Raw genomic sequence first — 25,678 nt, forward strand, 5'->3', positions numbered from 1 at the left:
ACAGACACCCTGTGAGGTGAGTGGAGCTGAGAGGGCTCTCACAGCAGCTGCCCTTTCAAGGACAACTCCTGCGATAGCTATGGCTAACCCAAGGCCATGCTAGCAGGTGCAAGTGGAGGAGTGGGGAATCAAACCCAGTCTCCACACACTTAACCACTACACCAAACTGGCTCTCTAAGGATTTTGAGGGTGGGGCCAGGAGACTTTTGGGGTGGAGCCAGGAGCACAGGTGTGACAAGCATGATTGAACTCCAAAAGCAGTTTTGGCCATCCCATTTAAAGGGATCGCACACCTTTTAAAGGCCTTCCCTCCATTGGAAATAATAAAGAATGGGGCTCATGGAACTGGACCCCTTGTCCAATCTTGTTGAGACTTAGGAGGGGCATGTTTTGAAGAGGTATCAGATGTTATGCTGAAAATTTGGTGCCTCTACCTCAAAAAATAGGCCCCCTAAAGCTCCAGATACCCACAGACCAATTCTCCATTATACCCTATGGAAATTGGTCTCCATAGGGCATAATGGAGTGCCCAGCAGATATTTCCCTCCCCCGCACCGCATTCTGATAGCCCTGAAGGGCCTCCAAACCAGGTGATCCCCTGTCTTGACCTGGGGATTGGCAACCTTGACTGGTCTCAGCTACTTAAAAGAGCTCGTTTGCAATGAGAAACGGCTTCGGTTGCTTAGGGCCCAGATCGAAATTGCAGGAATTAAGGATTGCCGCTGATTTATCTCCTCTGCAGGGCTCCTTTGCCATGATTCCAAGGTACGGGAGGGGAAGACTGGCTCAGCTGGCGGCGTCCACCGGAAGGGCTGCGGCTGTCTGTCTGCAAGAACCACATTTCTCAAGTGGGGACGAAACCGGCGCCCCTCAGGCCCCTGCCATGGGGCCTCCCCGGAGGTCTGTACAGCCAGTGCTGAAGGAGGAAGAAACCTGCCAGTCAACAGCGCAGAATCTGTTTTCCTACCTGAAAGAGGAGGAAGAAGAGGAAGAGGAGGAGGAAGAAACCACCGAGCTAGGAGCTTTTTTGACAGCACCTACACCTTCCACTCGGCTGGCTTTGAAACAGTCCTGCCACTCGGAGTCTCGTGAGGTGCTCTGCTACTTAAAGAAGGAGCAAGACGAGGCGACAGCCGCAGGGATAATGCCGTCGTCCCCACCCCATCACCTTCCACCCTTAGGCACTCCTCCAGAATTCCCTTCCTACTCATCACCTGCAGCCACAGGGAGAAAGTTCCACCGCCACGCTGGAAAAGAGATGCTGCATGTCTTCCCGCCGTTGACCCACGTCTCGGCATCCTCGTACCACTACAAACGTGGACGCGAGCACGAGGGACCGACGGCCGGAGTGGACTTTGCGCCCTCTCCTGCACCCAAGAAGACGACGTCGGCCGTGTGGGATTACTTCACTCTGGACCCGAGAGAGCCCTGCGTGGCGATCTGTAGCACTTGCCAGAAACGGGTGCGGAGGGGCAAAGACGGAGGTACCCGGCCCGGCACCACAGCCCTCCACAAACACTTGAGGGTCCACCACGGGCTCCATTTGCCAGGAGTTGCGGTGGTCCCGCCTTCAACTCTGCTGCCCCCCAAAGAGAGACCTCAACGGAATCCTGTGGCAGTCGCTGAACCCGCTGCAGCCTTCCAGCTTGCCCATCAGGAGAGGAGCCAGCACTATTACCCTCCCACCCACCCGATGGCCATCCAGTTGGCCTCGGACACTGCTTGGATGTTAGCCGTGGACATGCAGCCCCCCTCCTACGTGGAAAGCGAAGGGTTCCTCCGGCTGATGGCTACCGCCCAACCCCTTTGGAAGGTTCCCGGCCGAGCGTTCTTTGCCACCAAGGCCATGCCGGAATTGTCCAACGCGTTGTCCAGAATGGTGCGTCAAGCCGTAGCATGCAGCGTAGGCCGCACCATCCATATTGCCCTAGACACGTGGTCCGGCTGCCAAGCGGTGTGCTACATATCTGTGACAGCGCACTGGGTTGCTGAGTCGGAAGGCACGCTCTCCCGGCAGCATGCCACCCTCTCCGTGTGCGCCTTCGAGGGGACCCGCTCGGAAGAGGACATTTGCCAGAAACTGCGGGAAGTCTTGCAGGATTGGCTGTGCGACTTGAAGACCGGGGGCGTGATCACAGACGACGGCACCGACTTGACCGAGGCCACGAGGCGACTGAGCCTCAAGCACGTCCCTTGTCTAACGAGCAGCCTGAAGAGGGTCACGAAGGCCTTTTTGGCGACCGACCCCCAAGTCGCCCGGCTCCTGAAAAAGTCCCGGAGGATCTGCAGCCGCTACGCGTCCTCGGCAGCCGCCCAGCACCGCCTCCTAGAAGCACGAGCCGATCTGGGTGTACGTCGGGCGAGGTGCTCCGAGGCCCCAGCGAGATCCAGCTCGACCTTAAGAATGCTGGAATGCCTGCTCAGGCAACAGCGAGCCCTTAGTGCCATGTGGGACCAAGACGAGGAAGCTCCCTCCTTACGTCTGACGCTGGTGGACTGGGAGCTGTTGAAGTGCTTGGTTGACATCCTCAAACCGTTCGAAGATGCTGCCTTGCTGGTGACCCGGGCTGAGGCTACTCTCTGCCAGGCCCTCCCTCTTCTGTGGTTCCTGGAGGAACAACTCCGGGCCCTGAGAACCCGCTACTATCAAGAGAACAGCAACTCTGGAGCACACTTGACCACCCAGGCCTTGAACTGTCTGGTAGGGGACGGCCAGCTCCAGGAGATGAAGAGCGGAACAGTCTGCCGCGTGGCTGCCTTCCTCGATCCCCGCTTCCGGGACATCACCACCATGAAGCTGGGCGGTGCCGGCACAGCCGACGTGGCCCTGTTAAGAGAGCATATCACTGACTTGGCGACGAGGTCTTACGTGCCACCCGGGCCGGACGGCGAGTTCTCTCAGGCGGGCCGGTTGTCTCCTCAGCGGCCCAGCCCTTCCAGCAACTCCCCTGGTTCGGCAGCGTGGCAGATCACCATGAAGCGATGGAGGGTCATTACCAAAAGCGACCCCGCGATGGGGCTGGTGAGCGAAGGGGGCGCCGCCGTGGCCCTTCGGGAAGTGGAGGAGTACCTCCACGACAATGTGGACCACGTTGGGGAAAACGCCGACCCGATGCTTTACTGGCAAGAAAAAATGGGGACCTGGCCGGCGCTTTTCAAGGTTGCCGTGTTCCATTTTGGATGCCCGCCGACTTGCGTGTTCTCCGAGGACCCCTCCGAGATGGCCAGCTCTGTGCCGGCTGCCAGCTACCGCAAGAACCTGACCCCTGCCAACGTGAAGATGTTTACGTTCATCAAGAGGAACCGTCATCTCCTCCCACCAGACTGGAGGCTCTCTACCGAAGACCTCTCCTCGTCACAGAGCACCATGGGGTCCAGCGGGGACATGGACATGGTAGAGGAAGATCTTCTGACCATGGATGATGAGGGGCAGGAAGAGAAGGTGGAGTGAGGCATTCCGTGGCCTGTCCCGTGGGCTTTTATTTCCTCACGTGAATACAGGGCCATCAAGTTGCAGCCAATTTATAGCAACCCTGTAGGGCAGGGGTGTGGAACTCATTTCTTATGAGGGCCGGATCTGACATAAATGAGGCCTTGTCAGGCTGGGTTGTGTCGAGGCCTTGTCGGGCCGGGTTGTGTCGAGCCGAGCCGTGTGCGTACCTATGTATGATTAGGTAGCAGAGATATAAACTTTATAAAGGACGCAGATTAACATAATTAAAGAGTTTTTAAAAAACCCTTAACATAAAACATGTTTAAAACATTAGCACTTGTTGGTCCTAAAGGTGCTTTCTTTGTATCTCTCCCACGGGATCCAGGGAAGTGGGCAAAGGAAGCTCTGGCTCTTTCCTTCCTTCCACAGGGGGCCAGGAGGGAGGAGGAGCCTCAGCCAACAGAAGGCGGAGAGTCTTGGCTCAGTAGCTTTGCAGTGCGATTGAGAGAGCCTGGCAAAGCAGGCTCTCCCTCCCCTCTCCTCCCAAAGGGAGGAGCCTCAGCCAATGGAGAAAATAGAGGCTTTGCTCTGTAGCTCCTGTGCAATTGAGCAAGCCTGGCAAAGCAAGCTGTGATGCAAAAGGAAGCAAGAGAAAGGGAGAAAGAAGCAGATGACAGCCAATTGCTTGGGGGGCTGATAGGAGCCCTCTGGGGGCCAGATTCAGCCCCCTAACTGCATGTTAGACAGCCGTGCTCTATCACCAACTCCATCCTTGTACTTCTGGTGAAGCCACTTACAAAGTCTTTCCACACGACTTTCCCCTTCCTCACAACTAGATGACCCTGGAGGTCCCTTCCAACTCGATGATTCTGTGCTACCTATAGAAAACTCCAGGCTACTGGATTGCTGGCTATAGCTTGGACCCTTCTGCTGCAAGAAGGTGTACCGTCTAATAACAGGTACTAAACATATTAGATAGGAAGTTAGGGGTTTTTTTGTTTTGTTTCTCTGTGGCTAAGCTGTGGAGACTGAACTGCATCGTGAAATCCTTTTTTGAATTGTTCAATAAACCTTTATTTTTTACAAAGGTCTGTTTTGTTTGTGTTTCTTTAACCTGGAGGACCTCTAGGGCTGGGTGGTGCTCAGGGAAAAAGGAGCAGGGGCCCAGGTGTGGGTCTCTGACCACAACCTCGCAGGGTTGTCGTGAGGCTAAAATGGAGAATGCAGCAAGGCACTTTGCGGGTCTCCTTTGAGCGAAAAGTGGGATAAAGTTAACAAAAAAAAAATTAAAATTGCCAAGGATCATAGGACCTGTCCAAAGACAAAAAATCTCACAAACATTTCTTCTCACAAACATGAAATCCGTGAGAGACAAGACAGCAATCCAACAAGAAAATATATTGACCCTTGGAATATCTATATTGATCAGTCTACCTGTATACCCACACATGTATACTGGGTAAGAAAAAACACTAAAAAGCCACTAAAAATAAACCAGGGGTGGCCAACGGTAGCTATCCAGATGTTTTTTTGCCTACAACTCCCATCAGCCACAGCCATTGGCCATGCTGGCTGGGGCTGATGGGAGTTGTAGGCAAAAAACATCTGGAGAGTTACCGTTGGTCACCCCTGAAATAAACCATTATGAGGAATTTTTCCAAGGGGTTTATGGACTTCAGGTGTGTCCAGGGTAGGGGCTGCTTTGTGCAAACAAAAAAAAAGTGGAAACAATGATCAGTGGGGGGGGGGAGGACCAAGGAATTCTGTTTTCAGTTATTTGCATAGACAGATGGACACAATTATCCTTCTGGAATTTATCACAGGAGTTGAAAGGGTTAAGCATCACCAGCTTCAAGAGGGGGTTAGATAAAAATATGGAGCAGAGGTCCACCAGTAGCTGTTAGCCACAGCGTGTATGTGTGTGTGTTTTTGGCCACTGTGTGACACAGAGTGTTGGACTGGAAGGGCCATTGGCTTCTCTTATGTTCTTATGGATAGCGCCATGAAAATATCACCCCGATATGCTGTAAGCAGCAAAAAAGGCAAACTACATGCTAGAGCAGAGGTGGCCAAACCGTGGCTCTGCAGCCGCGTGTGGCTCCTTCACACATATTATGTGGCTCTTGAAGCCCTCACGGCCTTGTCAGCTGGCTTGGAGAAGGCATTTCCCTTTTTAAATCTCTTCTCCAAGCCAAGCCAGCTGGCAGCTTGGAGAATGCATTTAAAGTTAAAGTCACTTTCTTTCCACCTCACCCTCCCCCATCTATTTTCCTTCCTTCCTTCCTTCCTTCCTTCCTTCCTTCCTTCCTTCCTTCCTTCCTTCCTTCCTTCCTTCCTTCCTTCCTTCCTTCCTCCCTCCCTCCCTTCGGTGTTCGTGCCTTGCGGCTCTCAAGCATCTGGCATTCATGTCTTGAGGCTCTGAAACATCTGGCATTTATTCTATATAGCTCTTACATGAAGCAAGTTTGGCCACCCCTGTGCTAGCGGTTAGTAAAAGAAGGAATGTAGTCCTAGCTACAGGCAAAGGAAACTTTAAAGGGGATTTGACAAATACACAGAGGAAGATCTACTGGTGACTGAACTCGGAATACCAGTGCCATGAGAAAACACCAGGGGAAGGCTACAGCCTCTAGGCCCCGTTGTTGGTCTCCAAGACTGCTTGAGTGGCCCCTGGGCAAGACAGGCTGCTAGACTAGATGGGCTGCGTGCCTTTACTTCCTCTACACAAGCTAAGACAAAATGCAGTGGAGGAAGGTTTCTACAAAGCCCACAAGTTTAGGTAACACTTCTGAGAGCGCCAGCCTACTGAATAAAGAGTTCACGTGTGTGTTGTATAACACAGTCAGGACAGCTGTTTGCAAACCTATCAGATATGTAAGGCTACTTAATTTTAAAGCTTTCACTTCAGCAGGGAACCAAAAGCAGCTTACGCAGTTCTCTCTTTATCTTCACAACAACCCAGTGTTAGGTAGGTAGGCGAGGCTGAAGTATACTCTAAATATGGGAAAATATCATTTCTTGCCCAGCACTCCATGAGTTAACTTTATTACCGGTGATCAAGGCGAGTTTTTCATTAATTAGCTACGCAACATTTTTTCTCCCCACCTCCTGTTAAAAATTTCGTTTTCCAGATTACTCTCCCCCTCCCTTCAAGTTGGTTTAAACAAAAGTGAAGCCAGAGTAGCAAAAGCCGGTAGAGTATGGGATCCAAAAATCGCAGTTCCATTCTCGTTTTTGGTTCTTTCGTTGTTGGAAGAAATACGTTGTCTCATTTGGAGAAATATTCCCCGGGGAAGGGGAGAGGTCCATTAAAGGCTGCATTAGAGTACAATTTGTCAAGCAGGGAATCCCCCTTCATGTCTTTTAACTAAAATGCTCTTTGGGGGTTCCCAAATAACAAATGAAAGTGATATTTTAAAAAAGCAAACTAGCAGAGTTTAGTTAGTATATGTAATGAGACAAACGGTCCACATCCCTCATCTGAGCATGTCAACACAAAAAGAACCCAAAAAAGCATTCGGATACACAGTTCTAAAAGAGAAATACACTGGAACACTGTGGATGCACAGCTATGCTCCGCGAGAATTGATTTAGTATATGTAATGAGATAAAAAAAATGATATCCCTGTTCAGTCCTGGGGAAGTGTTTGTGCCAAGTTTCATAATGTTGTAATTCAGCAATTTCTCTCCACTCTGTTCTTGAAGTTCCTTGCAATAAAACAGCTACTTTGAGGTCACCCGCTGGATGCTCAGGAAGGATATAGTGTTCTCCAACAGGTTTCTCAGTTCTGTAATCCCTGATGTCAGATTTGTGTCCATTTATCCTTTGGCGGAGGGTTTGTCCTGTTTGCCCTATGTAGAGAACTGAGGGGCACTGTTGGCATTTAATGGCATATATAATGTTGGAAGATGAGCAAGTGAATGAGCCTGAGATGGTATAGTTAATGCTGTTAGGCCCAGTGACTGTGTTGTCTGGGTGTATGTGGAAGCAAAATTGACACTTGGGCTTATTGCAAGCTCTTTTACCGGGTGGTTTGCCACTGCCTTCCCCAGTCATCTACACTTTCCCCCCAGCAAGCTGGGTCCTCATTTTACCGACCTCGGCAGGATAGAAGGCTGAGTCAACCTCGAGCCGGCTATCTGAACCCACATTCTGCAGGGATCGAACTCAGGCCGCGAGCAGAGCTTGGATTGCAGCTTTTACCACTCTGCGCCAGGGAGCTCTTAAACAACTATTTAACATAGGGCAATTATTTCGACAAATGAAAGAGGATCAGATTACGACCAGCATATCTATTCTACTGAAGCCACTATATTTGTCACACTGTAAATGCAGAAATACAAAGTACTCAGCTTTTTCTAGTGAAAAGGTGGGTGGTCCTGAAAAGGACCTTTGGTGTTGTTGGAAAATGGCAGGATTCGGAAGCGCCTCTTAGCCGCCGAAGCCGTAGAGAGTGCGGCCCTGGCGCTTCAGAGCGTAGACGACGTCCATGGCAGTGACCGTCTTCCTCTTGGCGTGCTCGGTGTAAGTCACAGCATCGCGGATCACGTTCTCCAGGAAGACCTTCAGCACCCCGCGGGTCTCCTCGTAGATGAGGCCGGAGATACGCTTCACTCCTCCGCGCCGAGCAAGGCGGCGGATGGCCGGCTTGGTGATTCCTTGGATATTATCCCGGAGCACTTTGCGGTGCCTCTTGGCGCCTCCTTTCCCCAAGCCCTTCCCGCCTTTGCCACGACCAGACATCTTCCCAGTAACAAAACAGCCACCGAAAGCAAAAAACACGCAAGGGACTGTTCTGTTAAGTAAGCAGAGAGCGGACCACAATGAAAACTGCAAAAGGCCCGGCCTCCTTACTGTCGACCATTTTGGCGGCGAAATCAGTTCTATCCAATCTATGTCGAGCGTCGGTTTTCAAACGAGCCAATCAGCATCTCGCCTTCCTTTTTAAAAATAAAAACATTGCTGCCGCCTTTTTAAACATTTCCCAGCTTAGATAGGAAGGAACTTCATCTAGGCAAATATCGCTTATAATTTATTCCTTTCTTATTTTATCGAAATGGTTGGTGGCAGGTTACAGAAATCAAATACTTAAGAAGTGAAATAGTACGCATTAATAATGCTCTACCATTTTGAAAACAGTATAGACCTGCTGAAAAGTCGACAAAGTTAAAATTCACAGTTTTCTTCCAAAACAGATTGGAGAGAAAATAAAAATCTGGCAGAAACTAACGTTTTATTCTTAGTTTCTGCACAACTAAGAAACACTGCAGAACTGAACTACAGGGAACTAAACTAAATCATCTCCTCTCTTGCTGTTCATATACTCAGGAAAACAAAGTTATAGTGGCATCTTTAACTTCCATTTCTATGTATCAGAAGAACGCTGCATGTGCATCAAAGCTCATACCTTACATAAAACTTGTTTGGTCTTAAAGGTGCCACTGGACTCAAAGCTTGTTCTGCTGCTTCAGTCCCAATACAGCTACCCCACCTGGATCTATACAAAGAAAAAGGTACTGAGAACATAAGAGAAGCCATGTTGGATCAGGCCAATGGACCATCCAGTCACACAGTGGCCAATATATGTGTATACACACAAACACACACACATATACATACATATACACACACACACACATATATATATATATTGTGGCTAATAGCCACTGATGGACCTCTGCTCCATGTTTTTATCCAATCCCCTCTTAAAGCTGACTTTGCTTGCAGCCGTACTGATGCTTGGATTGTAAAAGCAGACAAAGCAGAAGCATTCTTATTTTGTATCCTGTATTTGTCGTATCCATATGCTTGGGGAAAATAAACTCCAGCGTGGGGGAAAGGCGCAGAGTAACATGGCACGATCTTTATTGACATATCAAGGTGCCACAAGAATTTCTTGCACTATTTGCCCCATAAATGCTGCCTCCTTTGAAATCTGCACAAGAGACTTTTTTTTTAAGGCTTTCCTGATTCTCAAAGATAGGAACTGCAGACATTTTGTTTCTCCTGGCATGCCTTTTCCTGTCCACTAAACTTCCAGCCTAGCAATCCTGGCGAACAGAAGCGCTTCTACTCATTGTTTTAAGGTATTTCAAGTGGGTCCACAACTGAAACAGTCCCACACTGTAGATTCAGGGGGGCCACTGTGTTGGCCTGAAGCCACAGAAGCAGTTTGAGTCCAGTGGCACTAACGGACAGATAGTATGAACTACACACTGTGACAGATAGTATGAACTACACACTGTCCCTAAAGTATAAATCATGGGTGGTCAAGTCTGCTTCATGTAAGAGCCACATAGAATAAATGCCAGATGTTTGAGAGGGAGGGAAATAGGTGCGGGAGGGAGAAGTGGAAAGAAAGCAACTGTGAATGCATTCTCCAAGCTGCCGGCTGGCTAGGCTTGGAGAAGTGATTTAAAGAGACAAATGCCTTTTCCAAGCTGGCCAACAGGGCAGTGGAGGCGTTGAGAGTCACAGAATATGTGTGAAAGAGCCACATGTGGATCCTGAGCTGCAGTTTGGCCACCCCTGCTATAAACTGTACGCTAAACAACGGACTTACAGAGTCTCTAAGCCTTTACCCCGAGATTCTCTATGAACCACATTATTACAGCACAGCCCTCTTTCCTGGGCAAAAGGCACTCTTGAATAATTGTATTTTGCATAGATTGCAAAAATTCAGGAGTGGGCACCTTTCTAATTTTGTCAGGTAAGCCATTCCACAAGACAGGGGTCACAATTGACAAAGCAATTGTTGGCTTTTCAGGATGGCACCCGAAGATGAACAGAGCAGCCATGACAGAGCAGCAGACGCGAGGAACGATGTCACGAAGGGCTCTGCATGTCACAATGAAAATCTTAAAATGATGCCCATAACTGACAGGCAACAAGGGCAATGACCGCAGGGTGGGCGTAAAGGTCTGCTCTCTCTGGCTCCCAATAATACCTGAGCTGCAGCATTCTGTTCCATCTGGAGTCTCTGAGTTGACTTCAAGAGAAGACGTGTACACCGTGCATTGCAGTAGTCTAGTCTGGAGGTTATTGCGGCACGGATCCAGTAGGCCAGATCGGTGGAGTCAAAGCTAGGGGTTCATCTTCTGTGCTAAACCGAGTTAGCAAGGAAGTGGATTTTGCCGCTGCATTAGCTTACTTCGTGCTGAATCCAGTGTCACTCCAAGGCTCCCGACAGAGTCCCCAAAACCCATCCAAATTGGGCAGCACAACACCCTTCGGGGACCTCCACCTTCTCAGCCACTGAGTGACAAAGTTGCAAATCCTTGTACACTTCTCAGTTTGTTTTGTGGTACATTTCTTGTGTCTGTACAACTATTAAGTGTACACATACACAAACAATAAGCTTTTTCAGGGGTAAATATGCGCATATTCTTAAGTCCTTCTAAGCATATTAATGTAATAGTTGCATGGAAATGCCTGAAAGCTCTCAAGAAATAAGGGAAGAAAACACAGCAGTGAGTCCCTGCAGTGCCTACTAGGCTTTACAGCCCCCCCCCCAGAGCCTTGAGGGAACATTAGAATTAAAAACAACCCCCCCTTAAAAAAAAAAACCCTTTTGATATGGAAAAATCCTACCAGCTCATTTAGGCTTGTCTTCCCCCTCCCCCTCATGCAAGTTCTTATTCCAGTTTCAAAGCGCAATAAAAAGGACCAGACAATGTATCCAAGAACGAAATACATTCTTCACAGTGGATTTGCTTAAATCTGTTTACTAGTGGCTTCGAAGTTCTTAAAAAGGTAGTGGTAGTCCCCTGTGCAAGCACCAGTCGTTTCCGACTCTGGGGTGACGTCGCATCACAACGTTTTCACAGCACTTTTTACGGGGTGGTTTGCCATTGCCTTCCCCGGTCTTCTACACTTTCCCCCCAGTAAGCTGGGTCCTCATTTTACCGACCTCGGAAGGATGGAAAGCTGAACCCAGCTTCCGTTGGGATTGAACTCAGGTCGTGAGCAGAGTTTGGACTGCTCTTCAAAGTTCTTGGGACTCTTCAAAGTTCTTAACTGTAGCCAAACAAGTAAACCTAGCAACTATTTTGCAAGTTAACAAAATTAGACCAACTATAGCAGGGGAGGATGCGATTCTCTAGATACTTTTCATTACCCTTCTAAGAGTGCTAAAATGTTACCAACATAAGAAAGCACGTTTGCAACAAGTTTGTTACATTAAAAAGTACATGTCCGCTAAGTATCCAGAATAATCCCTTTAGAACGCGGTTTAAATTACTTGGTGCACAGAGAGTACTTTGAAATGTCGCATCAGTAGCTTTGTTAAGAGAGCTTCTATTCTAATAAACAAATATGTTTACATCTAGAGTAAGGAAAATTGTATTGGTTTATCTAATAAGACAGAAAACAGGATTAAATCACGGGTATCTTTGTAGTGATCATGGCTCTTTTGTGAAAAAGTAGGTGGCTCTAAAAAGAGCCTTTGGGTTTTGGACCTGCTGTTTTCAACCTCCGGCTCCGGGGGGGGGGGGGGGATTACTTGGAGCTGGTGTACTTGGTGACAGCCTTGGTGCCTTCGGAGACGGCGTGCTTGGCCAGCTCCCCGGGCAGCAGGAGGCGCACGGCGGTCTGGATCTCGCGGGAGGTGATGGTGGAGCGCTTGTTGTAGTGGGCCAGGCGGGAGGCTTCGCCGGCGATGCGCTCGAAGATGTCGTTGACGAAGGAGTTCATGATGCTCATGGCCTTGGAGGAGATGCCCGTGTCCGGGTGCACCTGCTTCAGCACCTTGTACACGTAGATGGAGTAGCTCTCCTTGCGGCTCTTCTTGCGCTTCTTGTCGCCCTTCTTCTGCGTCTTGGTGATCGCCTTCTTGGAGCCCTTCTTGGGCACCGGCGCGGATTTAGCAGGCTCGGGCATCCTGACCCACTTCCAAACCACCAACCAAAAAAACTGAATGTAGAAAGAGCCTCTCGTCCTTCGATTTATATGGCTTGTGTGCAGATCAAAGAATCCCCAGTCTCCCGTTTCGCCATTGGCTACTTGTGCCCACTCTACGGGACAAAGAACAAGTCGCGTTCCTCTTTCTCCCCAGGCATTGGCTCGCAGCGCTCGTCCAATCGTCGCAAAGGATGAGGTCAGATACTCGCGTTTTCATTGGACGGCGCGAGAATCCGCGTCGTGATTCGTCCCAGCGAGTCGCCTTCAAGATTCAGCCAATAGGGATTCGCAGGTTGAAGCTGGGGAGGAAATAAATGGGCCGGGAGCAGCATGCTATGCTTGTATCTTCCCTACGATTTTCTCGTTTGGTGTTGTTTCTAGCTCACTCGCTTAAAACAAAATGTCTGGACGCGGCAAGCAAGGAGGCAAAGCTAGAGCCAAGGCAAAGACCCGCTCTTCCCGGGCCGGGCTGCAGTTCCCCGTGGGCCGCGTGCACCGTCTGCTGCGCAAAGGCAACTATGCGGAGCGGGTGGGAGCCGGGGCGCCCGTCTACTTGGCGGCGGTGCTGGAGTACCTGACGGCCGAGATCCTGGAGCTGGCCGGCAACGCCGCCCGCGACAACAAGAAGACCCGCATCATCCCCCGCCACTTGCAGCTGGCCATCCGCAACGACGAGGAGCTCAACAAACTCCTGGGCAAAGTCACCATCGCCCAGGGCGGCGTCCTGCCCAACATCCAGGCCGTCCTCTTGCCCAAGAAGACCGAGAGCCACAAGGCCAAGGCGAAGTAATTTTGCAACTTGGAAAAGGAAAAAAGCGTCGCCCCGCAGGCAACAAAACGACAACACAAAGGCTCTTTTAAGAGCCGCCTCCAACTTCAAAAAAAAGAGCTGGTTTACTAATCTTATACTTTTCCTTTTAAAGTTGGGAAGTTCAATTTATGCAGTGGAGTCTTAAGTGGGAACGCTAGGCTGCGAACTGGATCTCTGATGTTAGGCTTCGGCCATAGGGCTTGTCCACGTGCGTTTCTTCAAAACTGTTCCGGTAGAGTCCATAGTTCTGGCCATGATGGGGTCAAGTGCTGGGAACCCGCGTCCTTTAAGTGTTTTCTAGCTGATTTGGGGGTTCCAAGGCTGTTGTGAAGTTTTTGTGGGCTACCCTTAAGAGCGATCGGCTCACTTCGGTGAAAGCGGTCCACAAGACAGATAAGCCGTGTTTGTCTATAGCCGTAAAAAAGTGCAAGACTCCCAATAGCAGCTTAGAATCGTAGAGTTAGAAAGGACCTCCAGGGTCATCTAATCCAACCCCATGCACAATGCAGGAAAAAGACTAAAGACTAACTTTGGGCGGGGAGGAGGGTGAAGTTTGAAGCTTTGAGGAGCGCTTCTGGGCTTGTGAATATGATGGACGGGATATATAGTAACCGCCATGTTGTGGAGCCGAAAACAAGTTTGCAATGCTGAGACGCAAGGAGGAACCGAGTACGGGGTAACTTCCACCTTTTGGGGGATGTAGTACTAAAACGAGTGACAGGATGGTCCATAGAAAACAATAGCAGAGCCTGGATGGTCCATAGGATATAATGGGAGAGAAGATTGTCCATTGACTTGCATGGGCTTCATTGAAATACATTGAAGCACAGAAATGGCTGCAACAAAAACCTGGAATGGATAATCTTCTCTCCCATTATATCCTATGGATCATCCAGGAATCCATCCAGGCTCTGCTATTGTTTCCTGTGGACAATCGTCTGCCAATCACCAGGACTGGATTGACAGGGGAAAAGGTACTCTGCCAATTTCTAGGATTGGATTGACAGGAGAAAAGGTAGTCTGCCAGCCTCCAGGACTGGAGTGACAGGGGAAATTTACCTTGCCAACCTCCAGGACTGCAGTGACAGGCAAAAAGGCACTCTGCCAAGCTCCAGGACTGGATTGACCAGGAGAAAAGGTAGTCTGCCAACCTGGATTTACGGGGGAAAGGGCATTCTGCCAGTCTCCAGGACTGGGTTGACAGGAGAAAGGGGAGGTTGACAGCCTTTAGCACTAGATTGATGGGGGGAAAGGGAGATTGGCAGTCTCTAGGGCCAGATTGATAGGCAAGAGGGGACATTGTCATCCTCTAGGACTAGATGGACATAGGGAAAGGGAGATTGGCAGCATCTAGGACCAGATCGACAGGGGAAAGGGGGAATTGTCAAGGAAGAAAGGGAGACTGACAGTCTCTAGGGCCAGATTGTCAGGGGAAAGAAAGATTGTCAGCCTCTAGGACTAGACTGACAGGGGAAAGGGGAGACTGAAAGCCTCTCGGACTAGATTGTCAGGGGAAAGGGGAGGTTGACAGCCTCTAGCACTAGATTGACAGGAGGAAAGGGAGACTGGCAGCCTCTAGAGCCAGATTGTCAGGGGAAAGAGCAGATTGACAGCCTCTAGGGCCAGATTGAAGGGAAAGGAGTGATTGACAGCCTCTAGGGCCACATTGACAGGGGGAAAGGGAGGCTGAAAGCCTCTAGGACTAGACTGACAGAGGAAAGGGGAGATTGACAGCCTCTAGCACTAGATTGACAGGGGAAAGGTAGATTGGCAGCCTCTAGGACTATATTGTCAGGGGAAAGGGGAGACTGACAGCCTCTAGCACTAGATTGATAGGGGGAAAGGGGAGATTGGCAGCCTCTAGGGCCAGATTGACAGGCATGAGGGGAGACTGGCAGCTTTTAGGGCCAGATCGACAGGGGGAAAGGGGGATTGACAGCCTCTAGGACTAGATTGACAGAGGAAAGGGGAGATTGACAGCCTCTAGGAATAGATTTACAGGGGGAAAGGGAGATTGGCAGCCTCCAGAATACAAGGAAAGCGTAATGATGCCCTTTCCCAGCTTCACCTTTTTATCAACCCCACAGCCCCTAGCAACCAATGTGTTGCTTGAGCTCTGCCCCTGCATGCTTTCCAAGGTCTGCCTGCAGCATTTGCAAAGCAAGGCTAGTTTAAACATTTAGCAATATACAAACTTTACACATCTAACTGTTTTCATCCCTACCTGCTAGTGCTGCCTTCAACTTACATATAAAAATAAACATGTTTTTGGGTCGTGCTTCAAAATGGAATGGGCGTTTTGTCTCCTGCTGAAACCCAGCACAGATTTGCAAATTCGCTTTGCTATTGGATTTCACAGACAACTAGCACTTTCCACTCTTCACCATGCAAACTAAATGTTGCAACTGTGATCGCTTTTTCCTGCTGGAGTTTACAGAGTACCAGCTCCATAGCCCTTTTTGTGTGCTTCTCCAGATTGCAGAGACTCCACCTACTTCCTTGCTGCTGGTCTGCTCATTACACTTTCTGGAACCAGAATATGATTGTGAAATGTTCCCAGCTTTGGGGAAATTCCTACTTGTCAGCATTCAAAGTTTACTTGAAGATTGTATCTTGGTGTAATTGCAAAACAGATGTTGGTGCAGTTAATGTTGAAAGAAGCTGATAGTAACAATTTTACTTTGACAAATATTGTTGCAGTTGATATGTTGGCACTAGTAGAGTAGAACATTTCATTAAGCCTTGCATCAATGCAACATGATCTATACATTTTTTAACTTGTGGTTATACTTGAATGGTGGTCAGGAAAATTGACAAATGTTGGTCAGGGAAAGTTAGGGACTTGAAAAATATTTTTTTGTGGCAACCCTATATTGGCTGTGTGGAGAAATGCCTTGACTCCTGGAGCAGTGATAAGCCTGCTTTAAAAGTTTCTGTATCTGAGCACAGAGACTGGCAGGAGAGGGGGGCAATGTAGTCCTTAGCATTTGGGCTATCTCTTGAGAGATACTAATGGCGCTACTGGAAAAGACCATGGGCAACTTTTTCCTCCATGCAGGAAAACGAGTGGAAAAGACATTGGGCTAGACCAGCCCCAGGAATGAGGTGGAGGTTTCCCGGAACGAATGGGTTTTCCCCAGAATGCCTTCCACAGAAGAGGCTTCTGGAAACAACAGGAAGAAAAGCATAAACCTAGGTGGGCCAGGTTACAAGGGGTTGAGAGTGATGTAAGGTACATTTCCCCCTGTCCATCCAGTCCTGGAGGTTGACAAGGTACCTTTTTGCCTGTCAATCCAGTCCTGGAGGTTGGCAAAGTACATTTTCTGCTGTCAATCCAGTCCTGGAGGCTGGCAGAATGCCTTTTCCCCTGTCAATCCAATCCTAGAAATTGGCAGAGTACCTGTTTGCCTGTCAATCCAGTCCCGGATGTTGGCAGACTACCTTTTCCCCTGCCAGTCCAGTCCTGGAGGTTGGCAAGGTACCTTTCCCCCTGTCAATCCAGTCCTGGAGGTTGGCAAGGTACCTTTCCCCCTGTCAATCCAGTCCTGGAGGTTGGCAAGGTACGTTACCCCCTGTCAATCCAATCCTGGATTTTGGCAGACAATTGTCCATAGGAAACAATAGCAGAGCCTGGATGGGAGCCTGGATAGTCCATAGAATATAAATGGAGATAAGATTATCCATTCCAGGTTTTTGTTGCAGCCGTTTCTGTGCTTCAATGTATTTCAAGGAAGCCCATGCCCGTCAATGTACAAGCTTCTCTCTCATTATATCCTCTGGACCATCCAGGCTGCTAATGTTTCCTACGGAGCATCCTGTCATTCGTTTTAATACATCCCCATTTTTGTTAATAAGGAAAGGAAAGGTCCCCTGTGCAAGCACCAGTCGTTTTCGACTCTGGGGTGACGTTGCCTTCACAGCGTTTTCATGGCAGATTTTTTACGGGGTTGTTTCCCATTGCCTTCCCCAGTCTTTTACACTTCCCACCCCCACAGCAAGCTGGGGACTCATTTTACTGACCTCCGAAGGATGGAAGGCTGAGTCAACCTTGGGCTGGCTACCTGAACCCGCCTCCACCGAAATCGAGCTCAGACACGTGAGCAGAGTTCAGACCACAGTCCTGAAATACTGTTGCTTTACCACTCTGCGCCACGGGGCCGCTTTTTTTTTTTTGCTGATATCAAGGTTCGTTTGTTTTTTTGTTAATATCAAATGGTAAAATATTGCTTGCCTACTTGCTTATTCCTGGTGAGAGAGCAGAAAGACCATCCTCACGCAGCCGAAATAGCTCAGTTGGGAGAGCGTTAGACTGAAGATCTAAAGGTCCCTGGTTCGATCCCGGGTTTCGGCAGACGAGGCGGGTCTTCATTTTGTTTAATGCTTATAATTTCCCTAGTTTATAGAAGGGCTGTGTTGATCTGCCAGAGAACAGTCGGGTTTGAGTCCAGCAGCTCCATAGAGAAGCACAAGATTTCCAAGTAGGAGTTTTGAAGGGAGCTTTGACTCTCTGAAACCTATAACCTCAAACTGGGGTGCAAATCTAACCGTTCCCCTGGCAGTATTTTTGCCTCTCTGATTAGGAGGCAGAAGTCTGCAAAAACAAGGTAGGTACAGAGGTTGCTTCATCCGTTGCAGGCGTCTGACTCGTCCCTGAGCTCATGAGGCAGAAATGCAGATCACAGTGTCTAATGGTTTAATATTGTAAGCCACCCTGAGCCTGCTTGTGGGATAGGGCAGGGTATCAATGGAAAAATTAAATTAAATTAATGCCTGGCGCTCCTTGATGACTTGACACACACGTCAGTGTTGTCAATTGAACAGGAATGTTAAAATTGCAGATTGGTTAGATGCATGTCTGAGTAGGCAGGTGCTTAGCAAGCTGAAAAGCTTGCTTGTTCCACACAAACTCTAAACCCCGGCTGTATCGTCTCCTCATCCAGTGAAACGCCAGTGAAGCACAACGAAGTAATTTCTGGTCTCAAAGCCGATGCTGTGGTTGAATTGTCTGATGAGGTTCTGGGGGACTCTGTTGATCCCCATTGTGCCAAGGAAATGCTAGGGTCACCAACCCCCAGGTGGGACCTGGGGATCCCCTGGAATCATCACCAAACTACAGAGATCAGTTCTCCTGGAGAAAACTGAATGCTTTGGAGGGTGGTCAGTGTGGAATTGCACCCCACTGAAGTCCCTACTTCTCCCCCCCCCCCAAAGGCTCCATCTCCAAATCTCCAGGAGTTTCCCAACTTAAATCTGGCAACCCTAGATTTAAGCTCTCAGTCCATCCTGCCTCACAGGGTTGTTGTGAGGATAAAATGAAGGAGAGGAGAATGAGGTAAGTTGTTTTGGGGAGAAAGGTGAGATAGACATGAAACAAGGAGGAAATGTTTCCTTCCTAACGTTTACTTACCTATTTAGAACATTTTCTTTTTTAAAAAATAAAAGAAAATGCCTGCCTCTTCAGGAGCCTGACTGAAATGGCACACGAAATATTTATATGAAGGTATTAATTAAAACCCATCATTTTTTTAAAAAGTTCCAGCCCAGCATAAAAATGGCTCAGAAGTGCAGATTATCAACAGTTTAAAAGAACAGATTCCAAGCTAAAATTGTGCTAAAAACCATCCCCTTATTCAAAAGCCATGTTTTAGCCTGGTGCTGAATTGGAAACGATGCAGGTTCCAGGAGAGCTTCAAGGGGAAGGGCATTCCACAGGCAAGGGGCCACTACTGAAAAAGCCCTGTTTTTGGTAGCCAGCTGCTTCACTTCCAAAGACAGGAGTGTAGACAGCAGGGCTTGTGAATCAGATCTTAACTGGTGAGCTGGGCAACGTGGAAGGCTTTATGAAAGCTATTTCTAGAAAGAGATGTGGACCAATGCATGTACTTAAATAAAGAAGGGAAGACAAGGTTCCTATCACCAGACACAATGCAAACACCATCAGACCATTAAAAACAAAGCAGAACGTATATGTATAATATTAGAGTGTCATCAAAACAAATAAATGACATTAATTTTCAGCATTTGTTCGTGTGTGTGTGCGTGTGTGTCCAGGGCATCCTAGGGTTATGAAACAAATTAACAACAATATTAAAAAATTATAAAGCATGTAAAAACTTTTAAAATCTGCAAAAAAAAACCCAGCTTTGCCTGATACAATAAACATATTACAGCTTTCTTGAGGAGATGCCAGAATATTTTGCTGAATTCTTTCCTCTAGATTCTGGAAGAAAGAGTCATGGAATAGAATGAAAGAATTAAAAACCAACCCCCCCCCCCCCTTATGATCAAATTAACTTACAGAGAGGGAAATGTACAAGTTAATTAGATAGCTGTGGTTGGCCTGTACAGAACACAATAGGGGCAAATATGCAATTAAAATTCTTTCCTGTGTTAAATCATATAGGTTTCTTGTATTTTTTTGTGTACTTTTAAGGGTTGTAGTTGTTTTTTTGAAAACTGCAAAACTGAATAACCCCATGTTAACAGATCAAGTTGTTATCCCTGAGCACCTGAAATGTAATAATGTAGGCCCTGAATGCATTTATCTAAACAGAGAGTCCTACAAACAGATCTAGATGGCCAAAAGGGATCTTTCTCAGTTGATATGAAGTAGGTGACATATCACTAGGACAGGTTCCTATCAGACAAGACAGTACTTTAGATCAGGGCAGGAGTTATTTTGTAGAAAATTAGGTGACAGAGCTTATTAGCATAACTCATTAGCATATGCCCCCCCCAGCCAAAAGCAACCTGATGCAAGAAAGGAGACCCCCAGGCGAGCGAGGCCTGCTTGGGCTGGCCTCAAGCAGACCTCACTCGCCTGGGGCTCTCCTGGGCCACCCACCCCCAGTCAAAAGGCCAGCAAGTCACCCGCCACCCAAAATCACATAAGAAAAGGCTTCTCCGGGGGTTAAAGAGGGCTGCTGGGGGCATGGAAAAGCCCCTGGTGGCTGGCTGGCTGGCTGCCCGCTCTCCTAATCCAGGGATTGTTATGCAGCTGCACCTACTATTCAATGGACTGGGGAGGAAGAGGGGGAACCCTGTGAAAGGTTCAGGAGCTGTGCTCCTGTGAGCTCCTGCTGAATCTGAGGCCTGGATCGGGGATACCCACCATGGCACTGGCCAACACATTTCCTAGCATAGGCTAAAGGATTTTTTAGAAAGTGGGTGGAGTCAGGTGGGATTTTTGTTTGGGTACTGGAGACTTTATTGGCTGTGAAGGTTTTTGAACGTGGTAAGCGGCTGCCACCATAGCACAATAATCTTGTCTGTGTGACTGAAGGCAAACTGCAGTAGCCATTTGTGGCTAGCTCCGCCCACCCCCAAGGCAGCCATTTTGTGGCTGCAACCATCATGCTGTGTCAGAATTCCAAAGATGCCCACAGGCCATTGTCAAAATGGGCCAAACCAGAGAGGGCTTTAGAGGTCACATCAGCAGGTTGAATTAGAATAGAAGAACCCTGCTGGATCAGACCAGTAGTCCATCTAGTCCCAAGCATCCTGTTTTGTATGGTGGCCAACCAGTTGCTCTGGAGGGCCAAGAAACAGGGCACAGAGGCTGAGACTTTCTCCTCATATTGTCTCATACTAGCTGATTTCCCCTGCTGTTGTCTCTTAATAGCACTGGGTTTCAAGCATTTATGGAGTTTTCCTCTGCTTGCCATACACATATGAAGCTGCCTTATACTAAATCAGACCCTTAGTCCATCAAAGTCAGTATTGTCTTCTCAGACTGGCAGCGGCTCTCCAGGGTCTCAAGCTGAGGTTTTTCACACCTCTTTGCCGGGACCCTTTTTGGGAGATGCCAGGGATTGAACCTGGGACTTTCTGCTTACCAAGCAGATGCTCTACCACTGAGCCACCGTCCCTCCCTAAAAGTCATGAATGGACTTTTATTTTTGCTATCAAATCACAGCTGTCTTATCGCAACCCTGTGGATTTTTAAGGAAAGAGACCTTCAGAGGTAGTTTACCATTGCCTGTCTCTGTGTAGTGACCCTGGACTTCCTTGGTGGTCTCCCATCCAAATACAAGCCAAGACCAGCCCTGCTTAGGTTCCAAGATCAGGCTAGCCTGGCCTTCCAGATGAGTGGACCTTTCCTTAAAGAATTGGTCTAAAATCCCATTTAAATTTGCATCCCACAGCATTGGCACCCATTGATTTTATTCACTGATTAAATGCTGCCCAAGTCAGAACAGCTTCCGGTGACCTCCTCAAGGGGTTCTGTGTGCAGAAGCCCTGCTTCTCCTTGGTGGTCTCCCACTCAAGTACAGCCCCATCCACGTGCTTCTCCTTGGTGGTCTCCCACTCAAGTACAGCCCCATCCACGTGCTTCTCCTTGGTGGTCTCCCACTCAAGTACAGCCCCATCCACGTGCTTCTCCTTGGTGGTCTCCCACTCAAGTACAGCCTCATCCACGTGCTTCTCCTTGGTGGTCTCCCACTCAAGTACAGCCCCATCCATGTGCTTCTCTTTGGTGGTCTCCCACTCAAGTACAGCCCCATCCATGTGCTTCTCCTTGGTGGTCTCCCACTCAAGTTGTAAGCCGAAATGCCCTCAAAACGAGGTTGGGGAATTAGTTAGGTGGGCACCTGGCTCACTAGGGATCTTTTACCAATGTATACAAGAATACACATCCAGAAAAGTGATGCTTAAATAATGGGACTCTAATTTAGTAAAACCAATTATAATTTATTAAGAAAAATATAGTCTTCCATACAAGATAAAAATACACATCTAATCACACATACAGTCCTAGAAATATAGATAGATCGATAGGGGAACATAAAGGGTAGACACACAGGGTAATATTATCTATCGTAGTCTTCAAGGAAGGCTCCAATGGCGACAAAAGAGGACGGGGGAAATGGACCCAAAACTGCGGCCAGAATTGGGGATGGATCTAGACAGCGGAACTGTGGTACTGCTAGATGCACACATGAGTGGAGTTGGGTCAGAGGTTAAATAGACTACCTTAGACCCTCAGGGGCTGGGAGGTAGGAGGGAGGAGAAAGAGGAGGCTCTGCAATGACCAGGAGGGCTGGACTATTGCAGAGCCAATAACAAGTCCCTTGGTGGCGCCCAGTTGGGTACCTGATCTTGACCAATGAACTTGCCTGGGTCCTGTGTACCTGAAAGAACTTTCAGATTGAAACAGGCCGTGGGGCAGGCTCCAAAGTGATAGAATAGAAGTGATTACTGAGTGGGGAACACTTAAGATTAGATGGACTTATCTGAAAAGGTGACAATAGAGAATCAAATACTGACCTAGGTATCCCCCGGATTAGACAAAAGACTTGGCTCTGGCAGGAGATGGTCTTCCTCTTTTTCTATCTTCTTCCTGGCACCAGTCTTTGTCCTGGGTTTCGTTAGACAAAGGCTTGAGTGGTCTGGCAGGATCCATGCCTGGATAAGCTTGATTGCCTTATGCAAAAGTTGAAGCAGCGGTTGGATATGAAGTCAGGAAAACAAGATGGATTCTGGTGGTGTTAGCCCTTGGTTCATGGAAACAGGCTGGAAACTGTTTGCTTGTACAGTTCATGGTGGCATGGCTTCCTTTACTGCAGCGGCCAAGACTGGGCACACAAGGAGCAGAGTTCTGGCTAACACCCATCCAGAGGTGTAGAATGCTGCTGCAAAGCTGATGCTTATAGTATCCACATAAGCCTTAGAAACTGTGGGCAAAGTCCACGTCTTAGAGCAGATGTGTGAGAGTCAAACTCCAGGCACCCTGGCAACCATACTGGTGATCACGATGTCCATATGCATGAAAAGTAGGGGGCTTTCCTTACAAAGTACAGCCCCATCCACGTGCTTCTCCTTGGCGGTCTCCCACTCAAGTACAGCCCCATCCATGTGCAATTCATTGCCATAGTCAAAATGAGACGTACCAAGGCCAGTGTTCTCTCTAGGTTGAGTGAGCGTGAGCTAGCTCACAGATTTTTGGCCTCCAGCTCACACATGTTTTGTCTTAGCTCAGGAAGGATGACCCCCAGAGCAAAATAATCTATGTAGGAGCTCACAACTTTAATGCCAGCAGCTCACAAAGTAGAATTTTTGCTCACAAGACTCTGCAGCTTACAGGGAACATTGACCAAGGCATGAATGACAGGGAGAAGATCACACACACTGTGCCCACCTCCCTGTGCCAGAATTTGAAAGGTATTCACATGCAGGCTCCAAAAGGTATGGCACCCCTGCCTTAGAATAACACTCCTGGCCCCACTGATGGACCTCCTGATGGTGCCTGGGTTTTTTGGCCACTGTGTGACACAGAGTGTTGGACTGGAGGGGCCATTGGCCTGATCCAACATGGCTCCTCTTATGTTCTTATGTGACACAGAGTGTTGGACTGGAGGGGCTATTGGCCTGATCCAACATGGTTTCTTTTATGTTCGTATGTGACACAGAGTGTTGGACTGGAGGGGCCATTGGCCTGATCCAACATGGCTTCTCTGCTGTTCTTAACAACTTTTTATTCTGGCCCGAGCTTTTGTGGAATACAGCCTTATGAGGTGCGTGCGCATGCAGGTACACAGGCAACGAAAGGAGTGGTGGAGTCAACTGTAGGGGGGGACCCTATGACATGCAGGCCATACAGAATGAGATTCAGTTATGTAAAATCCACATGTAAAGCTGCTTAACTAATCATTGCATGCCATTGTGCGTAGCATAGCCAGGAGATCCAATGATTGTCTGGCAGTTAGATTCTAACTCTTTGGCAAGCTAGACATTATTTTGGGGGTTGAAAGAGCACTGCGACTGACCCAAGGTCACCCAGCTGGCTTCACACGGAGGAATGGGGAATTGAACCAGTTTTCCAGATTAGAGTCGGACATTCTTAACCCTGGACCAGCCGCATTTCATAGCCTGGTGATATTGCGGCTTACAAACAGGAGAGTTCCCCCCCCTTCACAAAATCATAGGTAAATGTCTGCCCAGTGAGGATGGTCTATATCAGGGATGTCAAACATGCGACCTGGGGACTGAATCAGGCCCCTGGAAGGCTCTTATCAGGCTCCTGAGCAACTGAGCCTTGTCTGCTTCCTTCTCCCTCTCTCTTGTTTCCTTCTGCATCTCAGCTTGCTTTGCAAGGCTTGCTCAATCGCACAGGAGCTACAGAGCAAAAACCTCGATTTTCTCCATTGGTTGAGGCTCCTCCCCCTCCTGGTCCCCTGGGGAAGGAAGGAAAGAGCCAGAGCTTTCTTTGCCCAGTTCCCTGGATTATATCTCTGCTACTTAATCTTTAATAGGTACACACACAGCCTGGCCCAACAAGGTCTCATTTATGTCAGTTCTGGCCCTCATAACAAATGAGTTTGACACCCCTGGTCTACATGACTCTGACAAAAGCATACTATAGGAGTTTAAGCCGGCAAACTTTCTTTCCCCAGCAAGGGTCATTCCAAAGGAGCCTGCTTTAATCTTTACCAGGGGTTCCCAAGCTTTTTGAATTTATGGGCACCTGTGGGATTTGGAAGCGGCCCAGTTGCGCAAAGTGGTAAAGCAGCAGTACTGCGGTTTGAACTCTCTGCTCATTTCCTGAGTTCGATTCCGGCGGAAGCTGGATTCAGGTAGCCGACCCAAGGGAAGCTGGCTGGGGGGGAAGCGTAGATGACTGGGGAAGGCAATGGCAAACCACCCCGTAAAAAAAAAAAAAAAAGCCTGTCGTGAAATGTTGTGAAAGCAACGTTACCCCAGGGTCGGAAACGACTGGTGCTTGCACAGGGGGCCTTTCCTTTCCTTGGGATTTGGACACAGGTTGGTGAACGCAGCTGCAAAATGGCTGCCCCAGGAGGCGGAGCCAAACCCTACGTGTCAGGGAACAAGGTTATTTATTACTCTTGTGGTTAATTCTTCTCCATTTAATAGGAGTCCATTGCACCTTTAAGATCAACTTCGTTTTATTTAGAACGTGCCGGATTCCTCGTCTGATGAAGTGTGCTTAGAGCACACGAAAGCTTACGTTCTAAATAAAACTAAGTTGGTCTTAAAGGTGCCGCTTGACTCCTACTTTGTTCTACTACTTCAGACCAACGCTGCTGCCTCCTTGGATCCTTCTCCGTTTAAGGCAGGCATTCTGGTTAATAGGATGCCTTTAAATCTACATATGCACTCAAAAGCGCTGCTGGCACCAGCTCCACCTGGCTCTGCCCACTTTCTAAAAACATATGGCATAGCAGAAGCCAAGGGTACCGGATTGGTAGTAATGGAACACGGCTGGCCACAATAAACATGTAATTCAACATAAAGCAGCAGCAATAGCTCTCATCAATCATCTCTCCCACTTAAGTGATCTATTCAATGTGATACAAATGAACTAAAAGGTAACGTCCCTGGGTGGGCTCGAACCACCAACCTTTCGGTTAACAGCCGAACGCGCTAACCGATTGCGCCACAGAGACTCGTGCAGGTTTAGTTTTTCTACGTGTTTGGACATTTGTGTTGCCATTTAATGCATTTATTACTGATTCGTAGGGTGTCTCTGGTGGTGATTTGTGCCCCAGTTTCTTTCCATATAGGACCCGGCAGCTTA

At 48.4% G+C, this 25,678-nt stretch overlaps 3 protein-coding genes and 2 non-coding genes across 5 annotated transcripts; 2 read left to right on the forward strand and 3 right to left on the reverse strand.

Moving 5' to 3' along the window:
- Positions 1–7,807: 7,807 nt before the first annotated feature.
- Positions 7,808–8,291, reverse strand: LOC132584342 (histone H4). The gene has a single exon (XM_060256207.1). It carries the CDS (start codon positions 8,175–8,177, stop codon positions 7,866–7,868), a length of 312 nt encoding a protein of 103 aa, XP_060112190.1. The 5' UTR covers positions 8,178–8,291; the 3' UTR covers positions 7,808–7,865.
- Positions 8,292–11,858: 3,567 nt separating this feature from the next.
- On the reverse strand, positions 11,859–12,348 carry LOC132584341 (histone H2B 1/2/3/4/6-like). The gene has a single exon (XM_060256206.1). It carries the CDS (start codon positions 12,309–12,311, stop codon positions 11,931–11,933), a length of 381 nt encoding a protein of 126 aa, XP_060112189.1. The 5' UTR covers positions 12,312–12,348; the 3' UTR covers positions 11,859–11,930.
- A 285-nt stretch (positions 12,349–12,633) lies between these two features.
- Positions 12,634–13,201, forward strand: LOC132584336 (histone H2A-IV). The gene has a single exon (XM_060256200.1). The coding sequence runs from the start codon at positions 12,733–12,735 to the stop codon at positions 13,120–13,122; it is 390 nt and encodes a 129-aa protein (XP_060112183.1). The 5' UTR covers positions 12,634–12,732; the 3' UTR covers positions 13,123–13,201.
- A 4,220-nt stretch (positions 13,202–17,421) lies between these two features.
- TRNAF-GAA (transfer RNA phenylalanine (anticodon GAA)) lies at positions 17,422–17,494 on the forward strand. The gene has a single exon. It is a non-coding gene; the product is annotated as a tRNA-Phe (tRNA).
- A 7,979-nt stretch (positions 17,495–25,473) lies between these two features.
- TRNAN-GUU (transfer RNA asparagine (anticodon GUU)) lies at positions 25,474–25,547 on the reverse strand. The gene has a single exon. It is a non-coding gene; the product is annotated as a tRNA-Asn (tRNA).
- Positions 25,548–25,678: the final 131 nt, after the last annotated feature.

The sequence above is a fragment of the Heteronotia binoei genome, chromosome 15 (genome assembly GCF_032191835.1).
Source record: "Heteronotia binoei isolate CCM8104 ecotype False Entrance Well chromosome 15, APGP_CSIRO_Hbin_v1, whole genome shotgun sequence".
Classification (NCBI taxonomy): domain Eukaryota; kingdom Metazoa; phylum Chordata; class Lepidosauria; order Squamata; family Gekkonidae; genus Heteronotia; species Heteronotia binoei.

Bases quoted from the DNA above. Each gene is read 5' to 3' on its own strand.
- LOC132584336 (XM_060256200.1), top strand. From the start codon at position 12,733: ATGTCTGGACGCGGCAAGCAAGGAGGCAAAGCTAGAGCCAAGGCAAAG.
- LOC132584341 (XM_060256206.1), bottom strand. From the start codon at position 12,311: ATGCCCGAGCCTGCTAAATCCGCGCCGGTGCCCAAGAAGGGCTCCAAG.
- LOC132584342 (XM_060256207.1), bottom strand. From the start codon at position 8,177: ATGTCTGGTCGTGGCAAAGGCGGGAAGGGCTTGGGGAAAGGAGGCGCC.